Source organism: Piliocolobus tephrosceles, chromosome 11, assembly GCF_002776525.5.
Source record: "Piliocolobus tephrosceles isolate RC106 chromosome 11, ASM277652v3, whole genome shotgun sequence".
NCBI lineage: Eukaryota > Metazoa > Chordata > Mammalia > Primates > Cercopithecidae > Piliocolobus > Piliocolobus tephrosceles.
Genome location: NC_045444.1, coordinates 48,197,967 through 48,223,595, shown reverse-complemented (window position 1 = coordinate 48,223,595; position 25,629 = coordinate 48,197,967). Strand labels below are relative to the sequence as shown.

Here is a 25,629-nt window from a genome sequence, read left to right as displayed (position 1 = left end):
TTTTTTTTTTTTTTTTTTTTTTTTTTTTTGTATTTTTAGTAGAGACGGGGTTTCACGGTGTTAGCCAGGATGGTCTCTATCTCCTGACCTCGTGATCCATCCGCCTTGGCCTCCCAAAGTGCTGGGATTACAAGCGTTGAGTCAGTGCTCCCCGACACCTCTTTGTCTTTAAGTTGCAAACATGTTCAAGAATTTGGTATGCTTACTGTATACATTATATGTATATACCAGGTACTGTGCTAAGTCCTGGGAATACTGGTTATGCCTTTTTTCTGCTTCCCACATTTTAGTTATTTCTTCATGTATACTCTCTCTTTCTGTACTCTTTTGGAAAATTAATTCACTTTCCAGATCTCCAGCCATTGCTTCTGCAAGATAAAGTCTCTAGCTCCAACAGCATGAGAGCTCGATCCCAGACCTCTCCAGCCATTGCTTCTGTAAGATAAAATCTCTAGCTCCAACAGCATGAGAGCTCCATCCCAGACCTCCTTTTCATTATTATTATTATTATTATTATTATTATTATTATTATTATTATGTGTTTGAAACAGTGTCTCATTTGTCACCCAGACTGGAATGCAGTGGTGCAATCTTGGCTCACGGAAGCCTCTACCTCCTTGGGCTCAAGCAATCCTCACAGCTCAGACTTCCGAGTACCTGAGACCACAGGCACATGCCATCACGCCCAACTAATTGTTTTGAATTTTTTGTAGAAACAAGGTCTCACTATGTTGCCCAGGCTCAGACCTTCTAACTGCCTGCCAAAAACCTCCTCCTGTTGGCATCTGTGTCTCTACCTCACATCGTCCCAGCCAAATATCTGATTCCCTCTCCCATTTCTAACCTGGTTCCTCTGTCATCTGTGCTTTTGAGAAACATTTGTAAACTAGTACGCTAAGTGTTCCTTCTCTTGAATTCTACTTTTTCTTCTAAATGAAAGAAGCTAAGACAAAGATAAAGAAAATGGAGGGGAGAATCCATATAGAGTTTCCAAGAGACAGATAAGAGGGTAAGAGAGGCAAGGAAACAAGAATTAGACTAGAGACTACCTGGTATCACCTGCACGGTGGGGCCACAAGTAGCTGGGAGACAAAACCAAGGGTTATTATGTTGCTGGTGGGTAGCTTGGAGTTGAGTTTATGGCTCTGGAAGAAACTATATTTTTAATATGCATATATTTGAAGTAATTTGTAAATATTATAAGTGTTTAAGATATCATTCAACCTATTTCTCTCACATTCTGAGACTCATACATATTTTATGAAGCTGGTATTTTTCATATTAACGTATATAGCTAATATACAAAAGAAAACACTAAACATTTAGCTGAACTTGAATCTAAATGACTCCAATTATAGAATCATCCCTACTGCACCCAACACATACACACGCACCCACACGCACGCACGCACACAGCCAAATATCTATTTTAATCTAAGCCTTGAAAAATCATTTAAATACCAAATGCTGCAGTGATTCTACTACCTAATTTTAATATTTTATTCAATTAAAAATGACTTCCTATGTGACATCTTTGATTTATTGTGTGATTCTTTTCCATCTTACAATTTGAATATCTAGGTGATCATCAGTGAGATTGCTGGTTTCAGTGATAATTACTCAGATCTGACTGTTTTTCACAAATCATATGCTGAAAAGCCTGGAGAGTTTAAGTCCTTCTCGATGCTATATAATCTATCTGATTCATTTTGTTACTGAGTGCTCTTTATGATAGATAAAAATACAGCTAGCCTATTAGTTAAGTGTAAGTCCCGAGTAAAGGATAAATAACAGATAAGCAGCTTCAACCAACACCTCAGCATGGAGTTTAACAGCTGCCAAAAGTACTGTATAATCTTTTGGAAAGCTTAATTGTTCCCTATTGCACTTTTTGAAAGTGAAGAGTAGTTATTAATCCTGGTGTTCGCACAAAATTTTCATAGGAGATCTTCATTGAATAAATAGTGCTGTTTCATATAAAGGTTTTGGTTTTATGTAACACTTAACTGTTAGAGGTTAAACAAATAGCAGTGTTCTAGCATGAAGAAAAATTGTATTTGGTAAAGAAAACTATATTTTAGGCTGTATTAAACTCTACAGCCTATTAATTAGTGCTTTGAGAAAAGAGAAAATATAAATCTTTCTGGAGGCCGTGGAGTTTCCCTTTTTATATTCCTTTTTTATTCCTCATTTTTTTCTCTCTCTCTTAAAAGAAAATCCTTGTAATAGTTCAATTAATCATGTTTTATCTTCGTAAAGTATGTTATTTATCAAATATGTGGGAGAAGTTGACTTTCTTAAGGAAATGTAAGACTGTGTATCAGCTTTTTCCTTTTTAGTCATTGGCTTCTTAGAATCCTGTTCATGTTGTTAAAACATTTACTGTGCTAATGCTTCATTTTCAGAAAGGATGGCTCCAAAGAACTGTCTTGATTCATTTTAACTTATTTGTGACTTTCAAAGAGATAGAGTTGTCCTTATAAAAATACATTTGCATTTAGGTCATTAAAATTGAAATTGACCAATTCAAACAATTTAAAGGAAACAAATAATAATTCTGTAATTCTAAAGTCAGTTTTCTGCAAGAAGAAAAAAAAGAGACCATTAATTAAATAACCTATTGTCTTATTTAAAAAAGAAAGAGAGAGAGGATGGAGGCATATTTGACAAGCAAATGGAAGGGAAAAAAAAGCAGGGGTTTGCAATCCTAGTCTCTGATGAAACAGACTTTAAACCAACAAAGATCAGAAAAGACAAAGAAGGGCATCACATAATGGTAAAGGGATCAATGCAACAAGAAGACCTAACTATCCTAAATATATATGCACCCAATACAGGAGCACCCAGATTCATAAAACAAGTTCTTAGAGACCTACAAAGAGACTTAGACTCCCTCGTGATAATAGTGGGAGACTTTAACACCCCACTCTCAATATTAGACAGACAATATTAGACAGAAAAATTAACAAGGATATTCGGGACCTGAACTCAGCTCTGGATCAGGGGACATAATAGATGTCTACAGAACTCTCCACCCCAAATCAGTAGAATATACGTTCTTCTCAGCACCACATGGCACTTTTTCTAATATCAACCACATAATTACAAGTAAAACACTCCTCAGCAAATGCAAAAGAATGGAAATTATATAAATAATGTATAAATTATAATTTGTATAATGTATAAAATATAATTTCCATTATGTATTATGGAAATTATTATAAAATATAACCACAGTCCAATCAAATTAGAACTCAGGATTAAGAAATTACTCAAAACCACACAACTACATGGAAATTCAACAACCTGCTCCTGAATGACTCCTGCGTAAATAAAGAAATTAAGGCAGAAATCAAGTTCTTTGAAACCAATGAGAACAAAGAGACAACATACCAGAATCTCTGGGACATAGCTAAAACAGTGTTAAGAGGGAAATTTATAGCACTAAATGCCCACATCAGAAAGCTGGGAAGATCTCAAATCAACACCCTAACATCACAATTGAAAGAACTAGAGAAGCAAGAGCAAACAAATCCAAAAGCTAGCAGAAGACAAGAAATAACTACAGTAAGAACAGAACGGAAGGAGATAGAGACATGAAAAACCCCTCAAAAAAGCAATGAATTCAAGAGCCAGCTTTTTGAAAAGATTAACAAAATAGATAGACCACTAGCTAGACTAATAAAGAAGAAAAGAGAAGAATCAACTAGACACAATAAGACAATGATAAAGGGGATGTCACCACTGACCCTACAGGAATACAAACCACCATCAGAGAATACTATAAACACCTCTATGCAGATCAACTAGAAAATCTAGAAGAAATGGTTAAATTCCTATGCACATACACCCTCCCAAGACTAAAGTAAGAAATCAAATCACTGAATAAACTAATAACAAGTTCTGAAATTGAGGCAGTAATTAATAGCCTACCAACCAAAAAAAGCCCAGGACCAGATGGATTTACAGCTGAATTCTACCAGAGGGACAAAGAGGAGCTGGTACCATTCCTTCTGAAACTATTCCAAACAACAAAAAAAGAGGAACTCCTTCCTAACTCATTTTATGAGGCCAGAATCATCCTGATACCAAAACCCAGCAGAGACACACACACAAAAAAGAGAAAACTTCAGACCAATATCCCTGATGAACATCGACGTGGAAATCCTCTATAAAATACTGGCAAACCAAATCCAGCAGTGCATCAAAAAGTTTATCCACCATGATCAAGTCAGCTTCATCCCTGGGACACAAGTCTGGTTCAACATATGCAAATCAATAAACATAATCCATCACATAAACAGAACCAATGACAAAAATCACATCATTATCTCAGTAGATGCAAGGAAGGCCTTTGATAAAATTCAACATCCCTTCATGTTAAAAACTATCAATAAACTAGACATTGATGGAACATATCTCAAAATAATAAGAGCTATTTATGATAAACCCATAGCCAATATCATACTGAATAGGCAAATGCGGGAAACATTCCCTTTCAAAACTGACACAAGACAAGAATGCCCTCTCTCACCACTCCTATTTAATATAGTATTGGAAGTTCTGACCAGGACAATCAGGCGAGAAAGAAATAGGAAGAGAGGAAGTCAGATTGTCTCTGTTGGCAGATGACGTGATTGTATATTAAAAAACCCCATCTTCTCAGCCCAAACACTTCTTACGCTGATAAGCAACTTCAGCAAAGTCTCAGGATACAAAATCAATGTGCAAAAATCACAAGCATTCTGATACCCCAACAATAGACAAGCCGAGGGCCAAATCATGAATGAACTTCCATTCACAATTGCTATGAAGAGAAGAAAATACCTAGGAATACAACTTACAAGGGGTGTGAAGGACTTCTTCAAGGAGAATTATAAACCACTGCTCAAGGAAATGAGAGGACACAAACAAATGTAAAAACATTCCATGTTCATGAATGAGAAGAATCAGTATCATGAAAATGGCCATACTGTCCAAAGTAATTTATAGATTCAATGCTATTGCCATCAAGCTACCACTGACTTTCTTCACAGAAACAGAAAAATCCACTTTAAATTTCATATGGAACCAAAAAAGAGCTGATATAGCCAAGACAATCCTGAGCAAAAATAACAAAGCTGGAGGCATCATGCTACCTGACTTCAAACTATACTACATGGCTATGGTAACCAAAACAGCATGGTACTGGTACCAAAACAGATGTATAGACCAATGGAACAGAACAGAGGCCGCAGAAATATCACCACACATATACAACAACCTGATATTCGACAAACCTGACAAAAGCAATAAGGAAAGGATTCCCTATTTCATAAATAGTGCTGGGAAAACTGGCTAGCCATATGTGGAAAACTGAAATTGGACCCCTTCCTTACACCTTATATAAAAATTAACTCAAAATGGATTAAAGACTTAAATGTAAAAACCAACACTATAAAAACTCTAGAAGAAAACCTAGGCAATACCATTTAGGACATAGGCTTGGGCAAAGACTTCATGACTAAAGCACCAGAAGCAATTACAACAAAAGCCAAAATTGACAAATATATCTAATTAAACTAAAGAGCTTCTGCACAGAAAAAGAAACTAGCATCAGACTGAACAGGCAACCTACAGAATGGAAAAAAATTTCTCCAATCTACCCATCTGACAAAGGTCTAATATCTAGAATCTACAAGGAACTTAAAATTTACAAGAAAAAAGCAACCCCATCAAAAAGTGGGTGAGGATATGAACAGATATTCTCAAAAGAACACATTTATGTGGCCAAAAAACATATGAAAAAAACTCATCATCACTGATCATTAGAGAAATGCAAATTAAAACCACAGTGAGATATCATCTCATGACAGTCAGAATGATAATTATTAAAATATCAAGAAACAAAGATGCTGGCGAGACTGTGGAGAAATAGGAATGCTTTTACACTGTTGGTGGGAGTGTAAATTAGTTCAACCACTGTGAAAGACAGTGTGGCAATTTCTCAAGAATCTAGGACCAGAAATACCATTTGACCCAGCAATCCCATTACTGGGTATATCCCCAAAGGATTATAAATCATTCTGCTATAAAGACACATGCACATGTATGTTTATTGCAGCACTATTCACAATAGCAAAGGCTTGGAACCAACCCAAATGCCCATCGTGATAGACTGGATAAAGGCAATGTAGCACATACACACCATGGAATACTATGTAGCCATAAAAAGAATGAGATCATATCCTTTGCAGGGACATGGATGATACTGGAAGCCATCATTCTCAGCAAACTAACACAGGAACAAAAGAAAACCAAACACTGCATATTCTCACTTATAAGTGGGAGTTGAAAAATGAGAACACATGGGCACAGGGAGGGGAACAACACACACCCACACAGGGGCCAGTAGAGGGGTGGGGGGCAAGGAGAGGGAGAGCATTAGGACAAATACCTAATGCATGTGGGGCTTAAAACCTAGATGATGGGTTGATAGGTGCAGCAAACCACCATGGTACATGTATACCTGTGTAACAAACCTGCACATTCTATACATGTATCCTGGAATTCAAGGTGAAATAAAAATGAAATAAAATAAGAGAGAGAGAGGGAACTTTTAAATTCCTCAAGAGAGACCAATCATTTCCTGGAAATGAATATTAAAAGAAATATGTAATGCAAATATTTATTAAAATGACATTAAACAATGTAAACATTTTATTTAGTAGCAGTTTTGTGAGAAAAATGCAAAAATTTACTTCTTATATATTCAATCCAGAATGAAAGCTTGAAGTTTTAATATGTAACTCTAGCAAAGTAAAAGTATTTCAGTAAGAGACCTAAGGTGATGAGTCTCTGAAATGTGGCTGTATTTTAATCTAACTTGATGAGTAATGTAGCTAAGTATACTCAAAGCAGTGGACCTCTGCAGTTAGCATGTCTGCCTATCTTGGAACGTGATTTTCCCAGCCACCAACCTAACAAGCTTGGTGTCAAAGAGTTCAAGGTTGGGCAAAATTGGGGTTGTGTGCAGTCTGTATGGCTGAACACAGATCTACATAATATGAACTAGATATCCAGAAGGCAAAGTAAACATTCTGCTGTGTAAACAGGAATCTAAATTTGCCTAATAAGGAACCAACTCAATTCTTACAGAGGTAAGCCTCTATGATGTTTGTAGACCTATTTCTTTTTTTCAATCAGGAAATTCCATTCTTAACTATCTTAGATATTTCTGAATAAGATTCTAGAATTCTTAACCTGTTTATTTTGGAAAATTTTAAGTTTATCATAAAAATAGAGATAATAGTAACTATCCATCATCTAGTTTCAATAAAAATCAATATACAGCCAACATTCAGACCTTCCCTCTCCTTCCTCTCCCCCAGCTCTGGATTGTTCTGAGGCAAAGCCCAAATATTATAACATTTCCTTTATACATATTTCACACTGTATTCTGAAAAGGTAAAAACTATTTTTAAAAGCACATAACTACAATATCATTTCTGTATCTACAAACAATAATTGTCAATAATTTCTGTGATAGTTTGTCTCCAAGATGACCATAACTGATTGATTCTTTCCCTTCCACATGCATATTATTTCCCTGTCAAGAGGTAGAGACCATTCCTCTACTTTCATGAATCTGGGATGGCCTGCTTCTGCTTTTCCCAATAGAATATGGCATAAGCAAGGCTATAGAAGTTCCAGACCTTGACCTGAAGAAACCTGGAAGTTTCCACTTCTTTTGGGAATACTGAGTCAACACATTTTACTACCCTGCTTAAGAGACCATAGGAGAGAACATATCTGTTTATCTGTTGATTGATCAAACTATCTATCTACATATAGAGAGACAGCCAGAGAGAGAGACCCAGCCATTCCAGCATCTGGGTGAGCCCAGCCTTCCAACTATCTTCATCAAAATACTAGACATGTGAATGAAGCCTTCTTGGATTCTCCACACAAGCTCCCCCACCAACTAAATATCACTGAATTACCCCAGTTGACATTCTGCGGAGAAGAAAAATTGCCTAGCCAAGACCTGCCTAAATTTTGGATCCATAGAATCACAAATAACAAAATGATTAAGTCACTATATTTTGGTTTGATTTGATACAAGGAATAGATAACTAAAACAATTCTGTAACATTATCAATATTCAGTCAATGTTCAACTTTATCCAATCAGTTTTTAAATATTTTGGATGGAGTTGGTTTGTTTGAAGCAGGATTTCAACAGATAACCCTAGAACTCAAAACAATAATGAAAATGTTTTATGCATCTGTAAACATTTCCCATTTTATCAACTAATTTTATATAAAAAATATCTGATGTACTATGGTAGCTCTGCATAGATAAGTGGTTTTTGCAAAGGTTACTATCTACATTACACAGATTTTTTTTTTTTTAAAAAGAACTAGATCTAGAGATTAAATGGCATATCAGAACAATTATATCTGGACTTCAAATCCAGACAGTAGAATTTAAGGTCTAGTGCTCTTTCCTTTATTCCAAACATGGTTGAGCCTTCAAAGATTTATATTACCTGATTGGGTCTAGTAAGATTTGCTATTATTGGAACCATAAAGAAACAAATATTTCTCCACTCTTCATCTTTATACCCTGAGATGTATTTATTTCTCAAATATATCCCCTCCTCTCAATCTCTGCCACCTGGTTCCTAGTGTAGGCTTCCATTATTTCCTTCCTGGAGTACCAAAGTCCTAATTGATCTCTAAGTATCTGGTTTTGATCCTCTTTCATTTTTCCTCCATTCCATTACCAGATGCATCTGTCTAAAACCAAACTTGGCCACCTTGATTCCTCTGCCTAATAATATTTAATAATTCTCAAACTGATATCCATAGAAAGAAATGTTCTCAGAAGGCCGCGAGTTCTCCTGGAAAATCTTTAAAATTCCTATATCTTGGTGAAAATGTAAAACAATAAATATAAGAATCTTCTGAATCATTAAGATGATTACCTAATAACAAAGTAGTGCCATCTACCTGACTACAGTAACAATGACTGCATTTGGATTTACCTCACGATGCTAATGCTTGCTATATAAATAAACTTTTTGAAATTGTTTGGCTATTAAAAGTCATAAGACAATTAAGCAATCACATAAAACATGTATAATGATGCAGAAGTCAAAAGAACCTGGACCATAACATTTGATACCATACCGGTTTCTACAAATGCATTGTCAAAACACACTCCATGTTAAATATACCAAATTGCAGTGGTTCCGTATCAATGGACATACTGGAATATAACAAATGAACTCCCAGTACTAAGAGATAATGTGTTTAGATAATCACTTAATGTAGAACTCAATAATGCCCTAAAGCTAAACTTAAGTAAAGAAAAACGTTTGTATAGTTTTCAAGTAACACTATTTAAATTGGCTTTTGAAGCCTAATAGGAACAGAGTTCACATTAAGAATTAGGTTAGATTATCTTGATAAGGCAATTAAATCTTTGAAGTTGGTAATACTATTCTGACAACACACTTTTTCATAAAAGACATTAAGATTAGAATAGAGAAAAATGTTTTGTCTATTAGATTAAACCATACACAATAGCCAAATTTCAATCATTTTTGATCTACAGAAATGTAAAATATTGAGTTAGTAATGAGAGTTTGAATTCACTGGTTTTATAGATATTTTATTTTCAAGTGTTTTCAATTGTTGTCATTGTATTAGTTTTTTCAGGGCTACCATAATAAACTACCACAAGTTGAGGTACTTAAGAAAACAGAAGTTTATTTTCACACAATTTTGGGGTCTAGAAGTCTCAAATCAAGATGTTGGCAAAGTTGTTTCCTTCTGGAGGTTCTGAGGGAAAACATAACCTGTGCCTGTCTCTATTTGAGGTTCTGGTGGCTATGGACAATCCATAGCATTCCTTGGCTTCAGCTGTATCTGCTCCCGTAACACATGGCATTCTCCTTGTGTGTCTTTGTGTCTCTGTATCCAAACTTCTCTCTTCTTATAGGGATATCAGTTATTGAATTAAGGCCAACCCCAAACCACTGTGACCTCATGTTAACTTGATTTATATCTACAAAAACCCTCTTTCCAAATAAAGTCACATTCATAAGTACTGGGAATTATGACTTCAACGTATTATTTTAGGGTACACAATTTAACCCACAAGTCATATTAAGAGGTACAAGCATAAGAAGTTCTAATCTGGTTTTGTTTTTGAATATATTTATCTAACATTGTAAATAAGAATAATATAAATCCTGCAATAGTTGTCTTTCCTTTTCAAAAAGAGCCTGTATATTATTCCTGTATGAGAAGTTTGACCTAAAGTACAGAGCCTGAGATCCCTATCCTGTCACATTAGACCTTCAGCAACCTGGAACTGGCCCTCTCCATGGCCATCCTCCACCCTACTTCCCTGACATTTTATTCTTTAGCAAAATATAAGGCTGCTTACAATTCCCCAACACACAACACATGATTTTATGCTGTCTTACCCTTGTTAATTCTGTCCCCTCTGCTTGTAATGTCCTTCCCTTCCCAACTTCTTCATCCCTTAGCTGTGTCCTTTTCTGACTCCTATTCAGTCTCAGTTTAACTGCCATCTTTTCCCAAAAATCCTCTGTGAAGACCACCCACCTCCTCCATCAGCACCATCACCAATCCCAGGACCTGAGTGAAGTGGACCTCAAGGGGACTCCTGTTTTCCCACATATCTGTCTCCCAACAGACCATAAATTCCAAGATCTCAGGGACAGTGTCTTCCCCATGTTTCAATCTCCAGCTCTTAGCACAGTGGTCATCTCAATGTTAAATGAAGGTGTTCGTATGTGGGACGGAAAGAGTTTCAGGCACAGTTCCAAGATTGCTGCTTGCATTCTAATTTATACTTCTGCTGAAAGAGGTATTGCAATTGCCCCATGCGGGAGGTTAGTATCAGAATTTTGTCAGCTAAGCAGTGAGCAAACTCACACAAATATACCTGTCATTAAAAGTGACTTATTTTTCCTCTTTGACTGACTGCATACCTTTTTTATGAAAGAGATTTGTGAGTTTAGGGATATGGAAAGATCTCAGCAGCTCAAAAATTTTAGTCTTGTTTTGCTGGAGTGCCCTGGATACACAGGAATCTAATGGAAGAAAGGACTAGAAAGAGAGAATGGGTCCATATTTTAAATGACTTTAATGACTTTGAAAGCCAAAATAAGGCTGTATATTTTGCTTTCTATATACTGAGTAGTTCTGTTATTTTAGAAAGGAACATGACATAGTTAATTTTGTACAGACCAGAATGTCACACACTGGTTCTCTATACTAAGCATAATAGGATCAGAGTTCTATTAATCTGTACTTCTAAAATGACAGATAATTTAATTACTCTCATTGGGATTTTTGAAAGTCATATACTTATATATGTGTGTATCCTGGACTTTTAATATTTCACAGATAATAAAATCACTTTATTTTCCAGATTGCTGTTTTGCTAATAATTAGCCACCATCATTTCTCATAATAGCTTAAAATAAAACCCTGTTCTGTCTATAAACTGTCTGGTTCAAATTTACACTGGACTGATTAAGTGGTCAGGTCAGATTCTTTATTAATTTTTTGAAAACTAGTTAAAGCAGTTTAGCAGTTATCAAAAAGCAGCATTGCCTATTTTAGCTGAATCTCTTGTTATATTTAAAAGTTATATTGTATCTCATTTGGGGTTAACTTTTAAAGTCCTTTTAAAAATAGGAATGATAACTAAATATGTGGGGATAAAAAGTTATGAGATATGACAATAAATATAAGATTTAAATTTCAAGTGCGCCTGACATAATTCATTGTTACAGTCAAGTTAAACCAACATAAATAGAATTGCCAAAAACACAGAAATAACACTCTCTGACTAACCAATGGGAGATTACCTGAGATCCATGCTGCAAAGCTGACAATGTATTAATTGTGTTTAGAATAATCTAGTCTATGGAAATGTACTCAGTGAAGTTAACTTTGAAATAGAGCCATTGGGCCGGGCGCGGTGGCTCACACCTGTAATCCCAGCACTTTGGGAGGCCGAGGCGGGCGAATCACAAAGTCAGGAGATCGAGACCACGGTGAAACCCCGTCTCTATTAAAAATACAAAAAATAAGCCGGGCGCGGTGGCGGGTGCCTGTAGTCCCAGCTACTCAGGAGGCTGAGGCAGGAGAATGGCGTGAACCCGGGAGGCGGAGCTTGCAGTGAGCCGAGATTGCGTCACTGCACTCCAGCCTGGGCGACAGAGTGAGACTCTGCCTCAAAAAAAAAAAAAAAGAAAGAAATAGAGCCATTGTATATGTGTGAGATATTCATAGATTCATAGAATTAAATTAGAACCCACATTTCCCTTTTTAAATGATTCTTTTTTTTTTTTTTTTGAGACGAAGTCTTGCTCTGTCACCCAGGCTGGAGTGCAATGGCACAATCTCAGCTCACTACAACCTCCACCTCCCAGGCTCAAGCGATTCTCCTGCCTCAGCTTCCCAAGTAGCTGGGATTATAGACACATGCCACCATGCCCACCTAATTTTTTTGTATTTTAATAGAGACGGGGTTTCACCATGTTGGCCAGGTGGGTCTTGAACTCCTGACCTCAGGTGATCCATGCACCTCGGCCTCCCAACGTACTGGGATTACAGGCGTGAGCCACTGTGCCCGGCCTTAAAAGACTTTATATGCCATTTGTGGAGCCATTACAAAATTTCAGCTTTTTAAAACCCATATAATTAAGGCTTACATTTTACCCAATAAATTACATTTATTGGGTAGCTAGGTAACCTTTTTGTTTTGACTTTTGTTTCTAAAACTCTTAAATCACTAAACCATGGACTTTTCTACTTGGTAGAGACAAAACTGTACTTTAGCTTTCATTTTTTTCAGGTAAACTAAAACTCTAAAACGTGAACTGCTTTAGTTTATCTGATGCCTTATAAGGAGAATAGATCTTGGAGGTGAAGTAACACTTGGTGTCTAAACATCTTGCAGCATTTCCAGGTCAATATTCTGAACATCTCCTTGTAGCATTTTCTTTTTGCAATTCTCTAAATGAGATGGAAGGGTTGGAATGAAAGTGTATTTGTCCCAAAATATCAAATACTCTCTCAACCTTTTAAGGAAAAGCCTCTTTTGTGTTCATTTTAATCTCATTTGCCTTTTTTCTCCTAATGTTAAAAACAGATTGCAGGTGGGAAATTCTGCTTAATTAAAATTTGAATGAGTTGAGTTTAATTTATCAAAGTTTAATTATAAATTAAATATATGTAAATTAAATGTGACCATGGATCCAAGTAGACTGTTTCTATTCATTACAACTAATCCTTTCCTAGATTTGAAAACTGCATTACTAATATATCAAAACCGACTTTGCGATTTTCTAAAAACAGCCATGTATTTTTATATCTGAGAAGTACTATGTTCCAAAGGAAACAGTAACATTCCTTAGTATCTCAGTGGCAATATTTATTATTTTTTCAGTGAAATTCATATTTATCAAGAAATGCCAGTGTGATTTTCTTGAGCCAAATACACTGTATAATAGAAGTTTATATGGGTTTATTTAATGTATGTGTGTGTGTTTCATAAATACTTCCAAATTACATGAATTCTCTCTAATAAATTTTACTGTATAATTAGTTCCCTTAATATTTTATAGTCTTACCAGATTAAAAATGGCATATTTATGTAGTATATGATTTTCTTTTCCACATTCAGGTTCTCTCTTTAGGAGCAGATGTCCTACCTGAATACAAACTGCAGACGCCACGCATCAACAAGTTTACGATATTGCACTACAGCCCTTTCAAGGCAGTCTGGGACTGGCTTATCCTGCTATTGGTCATATACACTGCTATATTTACTCCCTACTCTGCAGCCTTCCTCCTCAATGACAGAGAAGAACAGAAAAGACGAGAATGTGGCTATTCTTGTAGCCCTTTGAATGTGGTAGACTTGATTGTGGATATTATGTTTATCATAGATATTTTAATAAACTTCAGAACAACATATGTAAATCAGAATGAAGAAGTGGTAAGTGATCCCGCCAAAATAGCAATACACTACTTCAAAGGCTGGTTCCTGATTGACATGGTTGCTGCAATTCCTTTTGACTTGCTGATTTTTGGATCAGGTTCTGATGAGGTAAGAACTGCTTAAGATTCTTATTCTCTGAAAGACTGCAATTATAAAAGTGAATCTATTTTAACTGCAAAAAGAATAGTTGCTTTGCAAGCTTCTTGTATCTCACAGGTAAAATTCATTTTCAATTGGGGATGCTACAGAATGAAATGAAACCATTTTGCCATTGCAAATCAAATTCTTTCTCTTTTTGCTAAGAGATGCAAAAGATTCTCCATTCTTTATCTACCAAATTAAACTTGGAAACAAGTGGTCCATAGCACACACCACATTCCCAGGATTTAAAATCTCTACTTATTAACTTCATGGGTGTAAAACTGTCAAATATTAAGTATGTCTCTGTTTTTCTTAACTCATTATTAAGGTTTGAGACAGCAGAGATTTGGGTTTTTTTCAAATTATGCAAAGAGGGCACCTTCTGGAATGTCTTATTCAAAAATGCATTTTCTTAAATAATATTCAGCTTGGAAAGTACTTTTTTTGTATCCCATTACCTAATAAAATTGGAAACTAAGAAAATACGAGAAGTGTATATATTGTGCATTTTCTGGATAGAAGGTCCAGAACTTTAATCAGCTCCTCAAAACATTCTTTGATCCAAAAGAAGTTAAGTTTTCCTACAGTTCCTTTCATCTAATTTCCATTATTTTTACCATTTATAAACTTTCTGGATTCTATAATGGAAAAATTTTCAGAATGCTTAAAAGTAGTTCCAAGAGAATAGGTTGAAAAAGATAACCTCAATATGTTGGATTTTTTTAAATCGTGTATTTTTCTACATAAGAACTCTGCCCTGCACCAACTTCCTCCTTTCTTCCACAAAGAGGAGACCAACTCCTCTTGGCAGATGGTTGCTTCCTAGCTAATGAAGGTTTTAGAACAAGATAATCCTCCTCGACCAAGGGGAACCAAAAGATTTTATTTCTAAATCTATTCATTTGTTAGAAATAAACTCTCTCCTATAGAATATGCTGATAGAACTCTGAGTCAGTTAAGAGCAGGGCAATGAAACAATATATTTTTCCTGGGTTCTACAATTTTAAACAAAGTCCCAGCCTGACTTCCGTCATCTGTAAAAGGATGATAATAATATTACCTTCTCCCCTTGCTTTTTTTTTTTTCTAATTTGAGACTCTAATGAGATAATACGTGTGACTTAGCAAAATACTTTTTAAAAATCAGCTGTTCTTAAATTAGCTGAACTTTTAATGTGAGCTACTCCTAACTTTGGGTTTTAACTAAAAGACAAGAGAGTGAAATAAGTGAAATACTTATTTATTAATATGTATCTTTGAGTTTCTTATAATGGGTGATTCATATCATTACACATATCATATCAACTTATGTTGATGAACAATAAAATAAAAACTCATTCTTTCAAAAGTTAAAATACATTCACCAACAGCAAACACTAGTGATTTTGTAGATAAGCTTAAAAGTATAATGGGAGAAGTTTTAAGAAGGTTCTATCTTTTAAATTTTAAAGTCCGAGTTTTAAAATGCCCTGAAAATTCTGGACATAATGTTAGTGTCACCCCCAAATTAAAATCTAGTACTGCTGCCAATGTAGATCTTAGAACTAGAAGTAACCATAGGTAATCATCTAGTTCAATCCTCTGCCTAGGAAGCTAAAGTACTATTATTCCCATTTTACAAATGAGACTGTTGAAACCTAGAATTGTTCAGTGATGCACTGAGTCCTATTTTATGCATTACTCTTAGTTACTAATATAATACTTTATTCATTCAAAAAATTTTTGTTGGGTACCCTTCAAAGTGACAGGCACTATCCTAGGTTTAGAGGTTCAGAAGTAAATCAAACAAAGTTTGTGTTCTCCAGAAACTTACATTCTAGGATTGAGGAAGAGGGGTAGAGGATGGCAGAGGGCAAAAGACAGTTAATAAACAAACCAACAAACACAGTGCAGAATGGTTTCAGGAAAGAGTAAATGCTGTGATGATAACAAAGCAGGTGGATGTGATAGAGAATGACCTGGATGGATGGCTAATTTGAATTGGAAATTACAAAAGGCCAATAAGGAGAGACCATTTGAGTTGAGACTTGACAGGAAGAAACCATCCACAGGAGACCACTGTGGAGAGCATTTCACACAGAATAAAACACTAGTGAAAATGTGGCATTTGGGCTACAAGTTTGTTATGGTAGAGGAACAGAAAGATGGCTGGTGGCTGCCAGGCTGAACCACACAGTAAGAGGTGGAATGCTAAGGTTTAAGATGGCAGAGACAGGGACCAAATCACATAGATATGTGGGATTTCTTATTTATTCTGGCTGCAGTGGAGTCTTTGGAAAAGGAATGATATTATCTGATGGACATTTTGAAGACTGCAGACTGGAGAGTCAGGCTAAGAGCAGGGAACTAGTTCAGACCACATGTGGTGACGCGGGACAAAACAACAGCTTGGTAGCAACAGAAATGAAGAAAAGTAAATAAATGTGGGATATATTTTGGAGGTGAGCACCAAGGCTTGTTGATGGATTAAGTATTGAATGGAAGAGTAGGAGAAAAAGCAGAATTAAGGGTGGTGCAAACATTTTTTGTTGCTTGTTTATTCTTATTGAAACATTTCTTTGGTGAAGGGCAGGAGGGTTGCTGAAGCAAAACTATAAATGGTAATGCATTATTCAGATGGAAAAAACCTTACGGGGAAAAAGTGTGTCATGGGGAAGAAATTCCTGTTTTAGCCAGCTTAAGTTTGTGATGACTATTGGTTATTCAACTATAGGTGACATGTAGATGAGTAAAGTACCCCATGAGCACCTAGAAAAATAATATGTGAGTATAAGAAGAGAAATGAGATCCATTAAATTAAATATTAGATATAATCATGGCAAAGATTGGTTTGGATCAGCTTCTATATAAGAACCATGTGTCAGTTTTCTGTGCAGATCTGTTAAGGGTCTGGAGACACATATTTGACAGGTCAAAAATAAAGCCTTAAAACCTACACTTTTTTAAGTGTCAGGGATGAGTTTGTTGTTTAGATATACAAGATCCAGTAGCCATATCTGGAATAAAGAGGAATCCCAGGGGAGGGCTTTCATATGTTCATAGATGAGTATTTCTACACAATAAATGCATAAGTACATAAATAAATGCATAAGTACACACATAAACGAATTAAGAGTGATTTTCAACAAATTATAAGAACAGTCATAATTTCTTAATTGCTGAATTTTAAGACAGGGTCTCATCCTGTCAGCCAAGCTGGAGTGCAGTGTTGTGATCTCAGCTCAATGCAGCCTCTGCCTCCCGGGCTCAAGTGATCCTCCGCTTCAGCCTACCGAGGAGCTGGGACCACAGGCAGATGCCACCATACCCGGCTAATTTTCATATTTTTTGTAGAGAGGGTTTCACTATGTTGCCCAGGCTGATCTCGAACTCCAAGCTCAAGTGATCCGCTGGCCTCAGCCTCCCAAAGTGCTGGAATTACTGGTGTGAGCCAGTGTGCCTGGCCCTAAAATGTTTTCTATCCATCAAAGCATCATAGATGAGCTTAGAAAATGTAATTTTGTCAATGTCAATTGCCAGTTTCCCTAAATGTTAAGCTAATGTTTTTTACATTCAACCCTTCGAAAAAAATTGAATTTTTATCTATGTTATTTAATCTATGTAACAGGTGTTAATAAATGCTAAGAGGATATATTGGCATATACATTTTTACTAAAGAAGACATGGCGCGGCCGGGCTCAGTGGCTCACACCCGTAATCCCAGCACTTTGGGAGGCCGAGGCGGGCGGATCACGAGGTCAGGAGATCTACACCATCCTGGCGAACACGGTGAAACCCTGTCTCTATTAATAATACAAAAAAAAATTTGCCGGGCGTGGTGGCGGTGGGCGCCTGTAGTCCCAGCTACTCCGGACGCTGAGGCAGGAGAAGGGCGTGAATCCGGGAGGCGGAGCTTACAGTGAGCTGAGATCGCGCCACTGCACTCCAGCCTAGGCGACAGAGCGAGACTCCATCTCAAAAAAAAAAAAAAAAGACATGGCACAATTGTTCATATTTTTCTAAATAACTATTTAATTTTTTTCTTACATAATTACAAATCACCTACAATAACTAGAGGATCTTCTACAATGTTGAAGAAAATAAATACTGGCAATAACTGGACTTGCCTTTGTCATTAATATCTTCCTGATGATGATGCCATCCAGAGAGACAATAAAAAGATTCTCTATTTCCTAATTTCTGCATCAGCAAACATCATACCACCCATTACATCAATCATTGGCAAATTTTATCTGTATCATTGGTTCAAAGGAACAATGTTATTGGCTCAGTCTCCAGAAAGTTAACTTTTGATTATCTGCCTTGTATTTTCCCATATTTAGCCCATCTGTGACAAATCTTAATTTCAGAGATATTAACAGCTGAAATCTACAAAACTCTGCTCAATTACATGCTTCATTAACCTCTTACTCCCCAGAAAATTAGGATTCTTGCAATTAATTTTTTGCTTCATTGACCCCTCTCCTTTCACACTTTACGGTTATTTTTTCTGAATCCTGAATACCAGTAAAAAAGGCCTTTGAAACCTAAGTAACTACTGTGCTCTTTGAGGGAAAATTCCAATAGAAAAGAGGAATTCTGATCATAATAATATGTTTGATTTATTAGTCTGATAGATGAATTGTGAAATGGATGCAAGGAAAATCTTCGCAGATATCTGTATGCAATCTTTGAGCATTTTGACAGCTGAACTTGATTTTTATAATAGATATCTTTAGTTTACTTCTAAACGTCCAGTACAATCATGTTCAACTTTTAGGAACAGATCACATTTTGCAGACACATATACATATACATGTCTATACATAAAGTTGCTAAGTCTCCTTACATAGTTTTTGGGGGTTTGGACAGAAGTTTCTATTGGCTTATATTTGGAGCTATTGGTCATGCCTCTAAAAATGTATGGCATGACATATAAGAGATATAAGATCCCCAATGAAAAAATTATTTTGCTTTTAGTTGATCATTTGTTCATTTGTATGTGATTGATTGTCTACATTTTGCTAGAGATGGCATAAAGTATAACTCTTGGTAAAATATTTCTCAGGACAAGTCAAATTATCATTTAAAAAATATGACATCCCTAGTTATTTATTTGTTGTAACATTTACATACTACTGTTTAGAATCACTTGATGGTCAGTTGTCTGTTACTGTAGAGAAAGCAAAAGTGAGTTCAAACTGCAGAAAAATAAAATGTTAATTGTAAAACGAAACAAAAATAAAAGTGTCTCAATAATAAAGGTTATTAAATATTGAAATGCATTTCCCAGTAAAGCTGTAAAAATGTCCTCTTTAAAAGCCATACTTTAGAAGTATTTGTGAGGTTTGATATAAATAAATGACAATCTAGGTAATTCCCCAATGTTTTAGACACATTCAGAATATATCTCTTTGACTGTATTAGTGAATGCGTCCTTAGAAATATTGCAGTGATGTAGTTAAGCTGAACAAAGGGCTAAAAACTAGTTTCCAATATTATTGAGATTTATTGGACAAATAATAATTGAATGCTGTATATAAATACCAGAACTTAGAGGGAATTAGCTGAAATGAAATCTAAAGCAAAATGTGAGTGTGGAGTAATGACATTTATTACTTGTCTAGTGTTAACATTTCCCCACTTGCACCCAAATATTTATTGACAAAAAGGACAAATGATGGATTAAATAGAAAACTTCAGTGATCATTCATTCTATCAAACCTGCATATGAAACCAAAGATCACATACTTACATATTTTCATTTATAGAAGAATAATTGTATAACTTATTTAGAGGCAAAGGTTTTAGAGAGTAAATCTCTGAAATAATGTATTTTAAATATAAGATTCTTAAAAATGTTTACTAAAAAATAAGGTACAATTATTTTTCAAAAATTTTTACATATTTTTGAACAAAAGATTTTTTCTTATTAGTGAGTCTCTCTTTGTTTAACTATAGACAATTTATTCTTGAGTAGAGAGTTGTTTAATACTGACAAGAAGTTACTTATTCTAATTTCAAGCCTTCAGAAAGAATTCCACTGGCATGAAGAGAGAATTTTGTCTGATTTATTGTAAAATATCTATCAAAAAAAAAAAAAAAAACACACAGTCTTCTTGAGTCTGGACCTAGTATCTAACATACATACAAAACGTCAATTGTTTAGAATATATGTATGTATTTAAATAATGTTTAGTTAAAAAATTAATATACATAATAAAGGAAACTAACTTCTACCTCAATATAAGAAGTTATCTAGGGCTTTAGTAAACAGTGGTTGTAGATATGTTTTTAAAGTTTTGAAATTGAATGATATTAATCAGCCACCCAGAAAAATGAATAATTGAATTTTTGGAAAAAGAGTTACTTTAGATTAAAAATAATAATATTGGCAAGATACATTAAAAATAAAAATCTTACATAGACCGACTTTACTGTGACATTTTGGAAAAAAGAGTTGGAAAATTATTCAATCACAATAAATGAGTTGAGTTCTGAGATAGCATGGGTGCTGGTGGGTGAAAACTTGACTTGTTAAGAGTCCATTATGTCTCCTTTGCTATACTTAGTGGCAGGACTAGAAAACAAAGTGCCTTGCTTCAATGTGCTGCAAAATGACTCACCTCTTTTTATATCTTATTTTCATTATGTGTTTGTATTTTATAACAATAACCACATTTTGCCATCTACTGAGCTTTTATGCTCTTTTTAGTTGCTTTCAAGACTAACAAACAGACAACATTTTTCTAATACCAGTGAAAAGTTCAAGAAATACCATCTAAGAGGCAGTTTTTTATCTCTAGTTTACAATTGTTGTGATCAGATTTATGGATAGTTGTATTTATTATATTTTCAAAAATAAAATTGAGATTTTCATAATGTCTGGGTTTTACATGAAATTAGATGTGCTGGGAGATAATTATGCATTCTGAAAACAATTATACTCAGATTCTGATCTTAGCAAAATATAATAAGGTAGTTGTTGGTCCTGTTTCTCACTTGCAGGTAACATAAAGATGGCCCATTAAACTAAACAATGAGGCTAAGGGTTTAGAACAAATTGGCAGGAGAAGATTGATAATTATTAAGTCTACTCTCTCTTAGATTTTAGTGCAATCACTTCTTTCTATTCTGCAATCTGGGGAAAGACACCTTAAGTTTTTAAAGCAATATTAAAATAATAAGCAGGAAAGAGTTATTACAATACTAAGCATCATCTACAAGATGTGTTATACACAACTGTAGCTAACAACGAATGCCCAGGTGTGTTAGCCACAATTTGATAACAATGGAAGTAAGGCAAGGCATCTGTTACGTTGTCAAGCCAGCATATGTAATTATTCTGGTACATGTTACAGAATTACAAGAGAATAGCTTTGATTCTTGAAGCCAATATTCACTCGTTCTTACAATGCAACTGAGAGATATAATTACTACTTATTAATTTCTTCCCCTTCCTCCTCCTTTGTGGCTCTCTCATTACTTCTGCAATTATTTAGCATGAATACTGTCATACATGTTGAGATTTCAACATGTCCCATTTATCTTAAACTTTCTTTCTCCAGAAATGAGATCACTTGTATGTTATCATGTACATTATATTGTTTTATCTGCTTAGAGAACTTACTGTCATATAGATTTTAACTTCATTTTGATAGAATGCTAGAAGAATCATCAGAGATTTCTTTGGAAAGAAGGCAAAAAGGAAGCTTGCATGCACAGCAGATTTCATTGCTTTTCTTATCATAACATCATTTTTACTCTACCATCTTTTCAACCAGCAGAGTCATTAGTACTTATTATCACAACATGTTATAAAAACAGCTCATTTATTTTAAAGCTTTTCACTTCATTTAACCAACTATTTGGAGAATTTTTATTATACTTCATTTACTTTGAGGGTCAGAAAGAAATTTTGCTCCAAAAACAAGAAAATGTTAACAATAATTCTCAAATATTTCTGATTTCTCATGATAAGTAAACAGAACGTAGAATTAAGAGGAAAAATAAACATAGGAAGCTGAGTTGTGTAGAAATGGTGAAATGCTGAACCAGGGTGACTCCTACTATCTGAGCAGTCAGTTTGCCTACATAAAGTCCCTGTTTTTCAATGCCCCTGCCATTTCCCGAGGGGAGCTGCAAGGCCAGTATGGAAAGGCCCCCACTTGTGATTCCAGATATCTATTGCATTTAAAAAGGGTGGAAGCTCTTTGAACCCATTTCACAACATAGAGTTCCTGCTTATAGATGGAAAGAAAAATGTAAAGGATGTTTAAATAGAAACACACAGTTCCTGTTTGTTGGGTATTATCTATAACTCTGTAAGGTTGGCCTTATTATTTATATTCACAGATGAAGAAACTGAAGTATAAGATTAAATGAATAACTTGTCCAAGGGGACACACTGGTATGGAGGCAGAATTCAAACATAAGTTTGTCTGTTCCAAAGTCCTAGCACATAACTGCTAAGCTAAATATTAATAATACATATATTAGAAAGTTTGCTTTTCTCTCAGGGATCCAGCCAATAATAATTTAAAACCTATATTCATTCATAGGGAAGAAATATACTTTTGAAACTATAAAGAAGAAAAAAAGCAAGCATCTTCATTCCACTCTGAAAAACAACTCAGTATTGGAGACAGAGAAGACTCATCTCTCTAAACATCCCCAAATGAGCAGAGACCAGAGTCCAGTTATGTTAAATACGTGTCAACTACACAAGCTCCTCTCACCTTTAAAGGGTTCCAATACTAACAGAGAATAATTCAGGAGAGACTAAGTGATCCCCTTTCCCTTGTGATCACAAGAAATTGTAGACACTTATTAGAACATTTTTTTAAAGACAAGGTCTTGCTCTGTTGCCCAGGCTAGAGTGCAATGGCACAATAATAGCTCACTGCAATCTTAAATTCCTGGGCTCAAGTGATCCTCCACCTCAGCCTCCAGAGTAGCTGGGACTACAGGCACCCACCACCATACCCAGCTAATTTATTTTATTTTATTTAAATTTTTTGTAGAGGCCGAGTCTCACTATATTGCCCAGGCTGGTCTCAAACATCTGGGCTCAAGCGATCCTACTGCTTCAGCCTGCCAAAGTACTGGGATTATAGGCACAAGCCACCACACCCAGCCAGAACATTTTAATGAAAAACTTTTTTTTAGTATTTAGTGCTCCTTTGTCATCATCAATATTAATACATAGGGTGTGGTAGTTATTCCATGTGCTATTTCTTCCATTAAGATATAAGTGCTCTTAACATAGTTGGATGGGCTTTGGGAAATAAGCAGCAACAATGAACAGACAAAATGACTCAATAATTGATTGGTAAACACCATGTAACTATGGAATAATTATATGCCCTGTGAATTATATAGTACTTATAGTTGACATTATTTAGGAAAGCTAAGAAATGAGCTTGTAATTGCTACTTATCAGATTTGAAGTCCAAACAACCAGTTAAGTGTCCTGTTATTATATCGAAGTATCCTATCATTAGATACCTGGTCAGTAATAATCACCCAATTAGTTACACATATCATAGCCAAAAGCAAAATGCAATTATAATATCACTGGGACATCAAGAAATAATTTCTCAATTTAGCACGTTTAGGAATAAAAACATGCATTTAAATGTAGTGCCTAATTCATGCATGCGATCATCCAATAAGTGTTCCCACAGTTATGGGAAGAAGGAGCTTGACTGGCTCCTCATTATCCAGATCCTTTACAACTCAAATGTCAGCTCCTCGGCAAGGCCCTTCTTGGTCTTCATTTTTAAAGCCATTTCTACCCCAATCTACGCCTCCAAATACCCTCTATCATATATCATATCATATCACCCTATATCATATCATGGTGCTTACCATCATCACGTCACTTTTCTCTCTCTGAAATTAATTATTTATTTTTTAAAAATCTCTCTCTCCTCAGTAGAGTACAATGTTGTTTTCTCTTCATTAGATTAGACACCTTGTCTATTAAATAACTGTCTCTATTAGGAGAGTAACCATGTCTGTTTGTTTGACACTATAATCCCAGTGTATGGCCTTAGTAGGCACACAGTAACACACTAGAATTTAGGTTGGTGAATAAATGAGTCACTGAGGACTTATGCAAGGCACTTAGAACATAAAACAAGACAGATCCTCTGCCGCGTGGGTCTTGCATGCCACAATACTGAATTAATGTGTCATGCACTTTCAAAAGCGGGTATCATATTTAAAAAAAAAAAAAAAAAGAACTAAGTTTAATACTGAATTTAAATAGACAGTCATCCTTAATGCTACCATATTGTCTTAACCTGTTTTTGTCCACTTTGCTTCACATGAATGGACTTTGACTTGTTTACCAACTGTTTCTGACTGAGTACATTTGTTTCTACAGACAACAACATTAATTGGTCTTTTGAAGACTGCCCGGCTCCTCCGTCTTGTGCGCGTGGCCAGGAAACTGGATCGATACTCAGAATACGGCGCTGCTGTTCTAATGCTCTTAATGTGCATCTTTGCCCTGATTGCTCACTGGCTGGCTTGCATTTGGTATGCGATTGGGAATGTAGAAAGGCCTTACCTGACTGACAAAATCGGATGGTTGGATTCCTTAGGACAACAAATTGGGAAACGTTACAATGACAGTGACTCAAGTTCTGGACCATCCATTAAAGACAAATACGTCACAGCACTTTATTTTACCTTCAGCAGTTTAACCAGTGTAGGATTCGGGAATGTGTCTCCTAACACGAATTCGGAGAAAATCTTTTCAATTTGTGTCATGTTGATTGGCTGTAAGTAGCTTTCTCTTCTGTTGTCTATTAGGTTAGAATAATACCTTGAAATTAATATTTCTGCAATATTTAGAGTCAGGCAAAGAAAAAATTACAGAAAATTGAGGAGATAATGGGATTACATATATGGGGACTGTATTCCATCAAATCTGATTCTCTCTGTGAAGTGGAGACACCAAAATGGTCTTTCTGAACCTTAGGGAACTATGGGCATAAAATTGGAGCAACATGGTTTCAGGAATTGAAACTTGCAGTCCAGTGTTACTGCTATGAAAACAGTATCTGTAATTTATTACCAATGATTATTTTCTATTTCAAGCTGAGGCTAGATTAGAATGGGAAATTCTCATTTACACTACGTGATAGGTAGATAGATAGATAGATATAAAAAATGTTAACCATGTATATCATAACAACAATTATTCTGTAAACTAATCTTTCATATGCATGTGTATGTGTATATATACTATATATACATATATTATATATTATATAGTAATATATAGTATATATACATATATTATATAGTATATATTATATATTTTAGTATATATTATATACACATATGTATATATGTGTATATATTATATAATATATTATATATTACAATATTATATAATATATTATATATTATATTGCATATACATATATAATATATAATACATTATATATTATATATACATATA

General features: G+C 35.1%; 1 protein-coding gene across 2 annotated transcripts in view; it reads left to right on the top strand.

Moving 5' to 3' along the window:
• KCNH7 (potassium voltage-gated channel subfamily H member 7) overlaps positions 1-25,629 on the top strand; it is a 475,179-nt gene that overhangs the window by 384,115 nt on the left and 65,435 nt on the right. For both annotated transcript variants that reach the window (XM_023217328.2, XM_023217329.2), the window contains 2 exons: positions 13,717-14,142; positions 24,544-24,943. In XM_023217328.2, the coding sequence (XP_023073096.1) occupies positions 13,717-14,142; positions 24,544-24,943 (826 nt within the window). The remainder of the gene's footprint in view (positions 1-13,716; positions 14,143-24,543; positions 24,944-25,629) is intronic.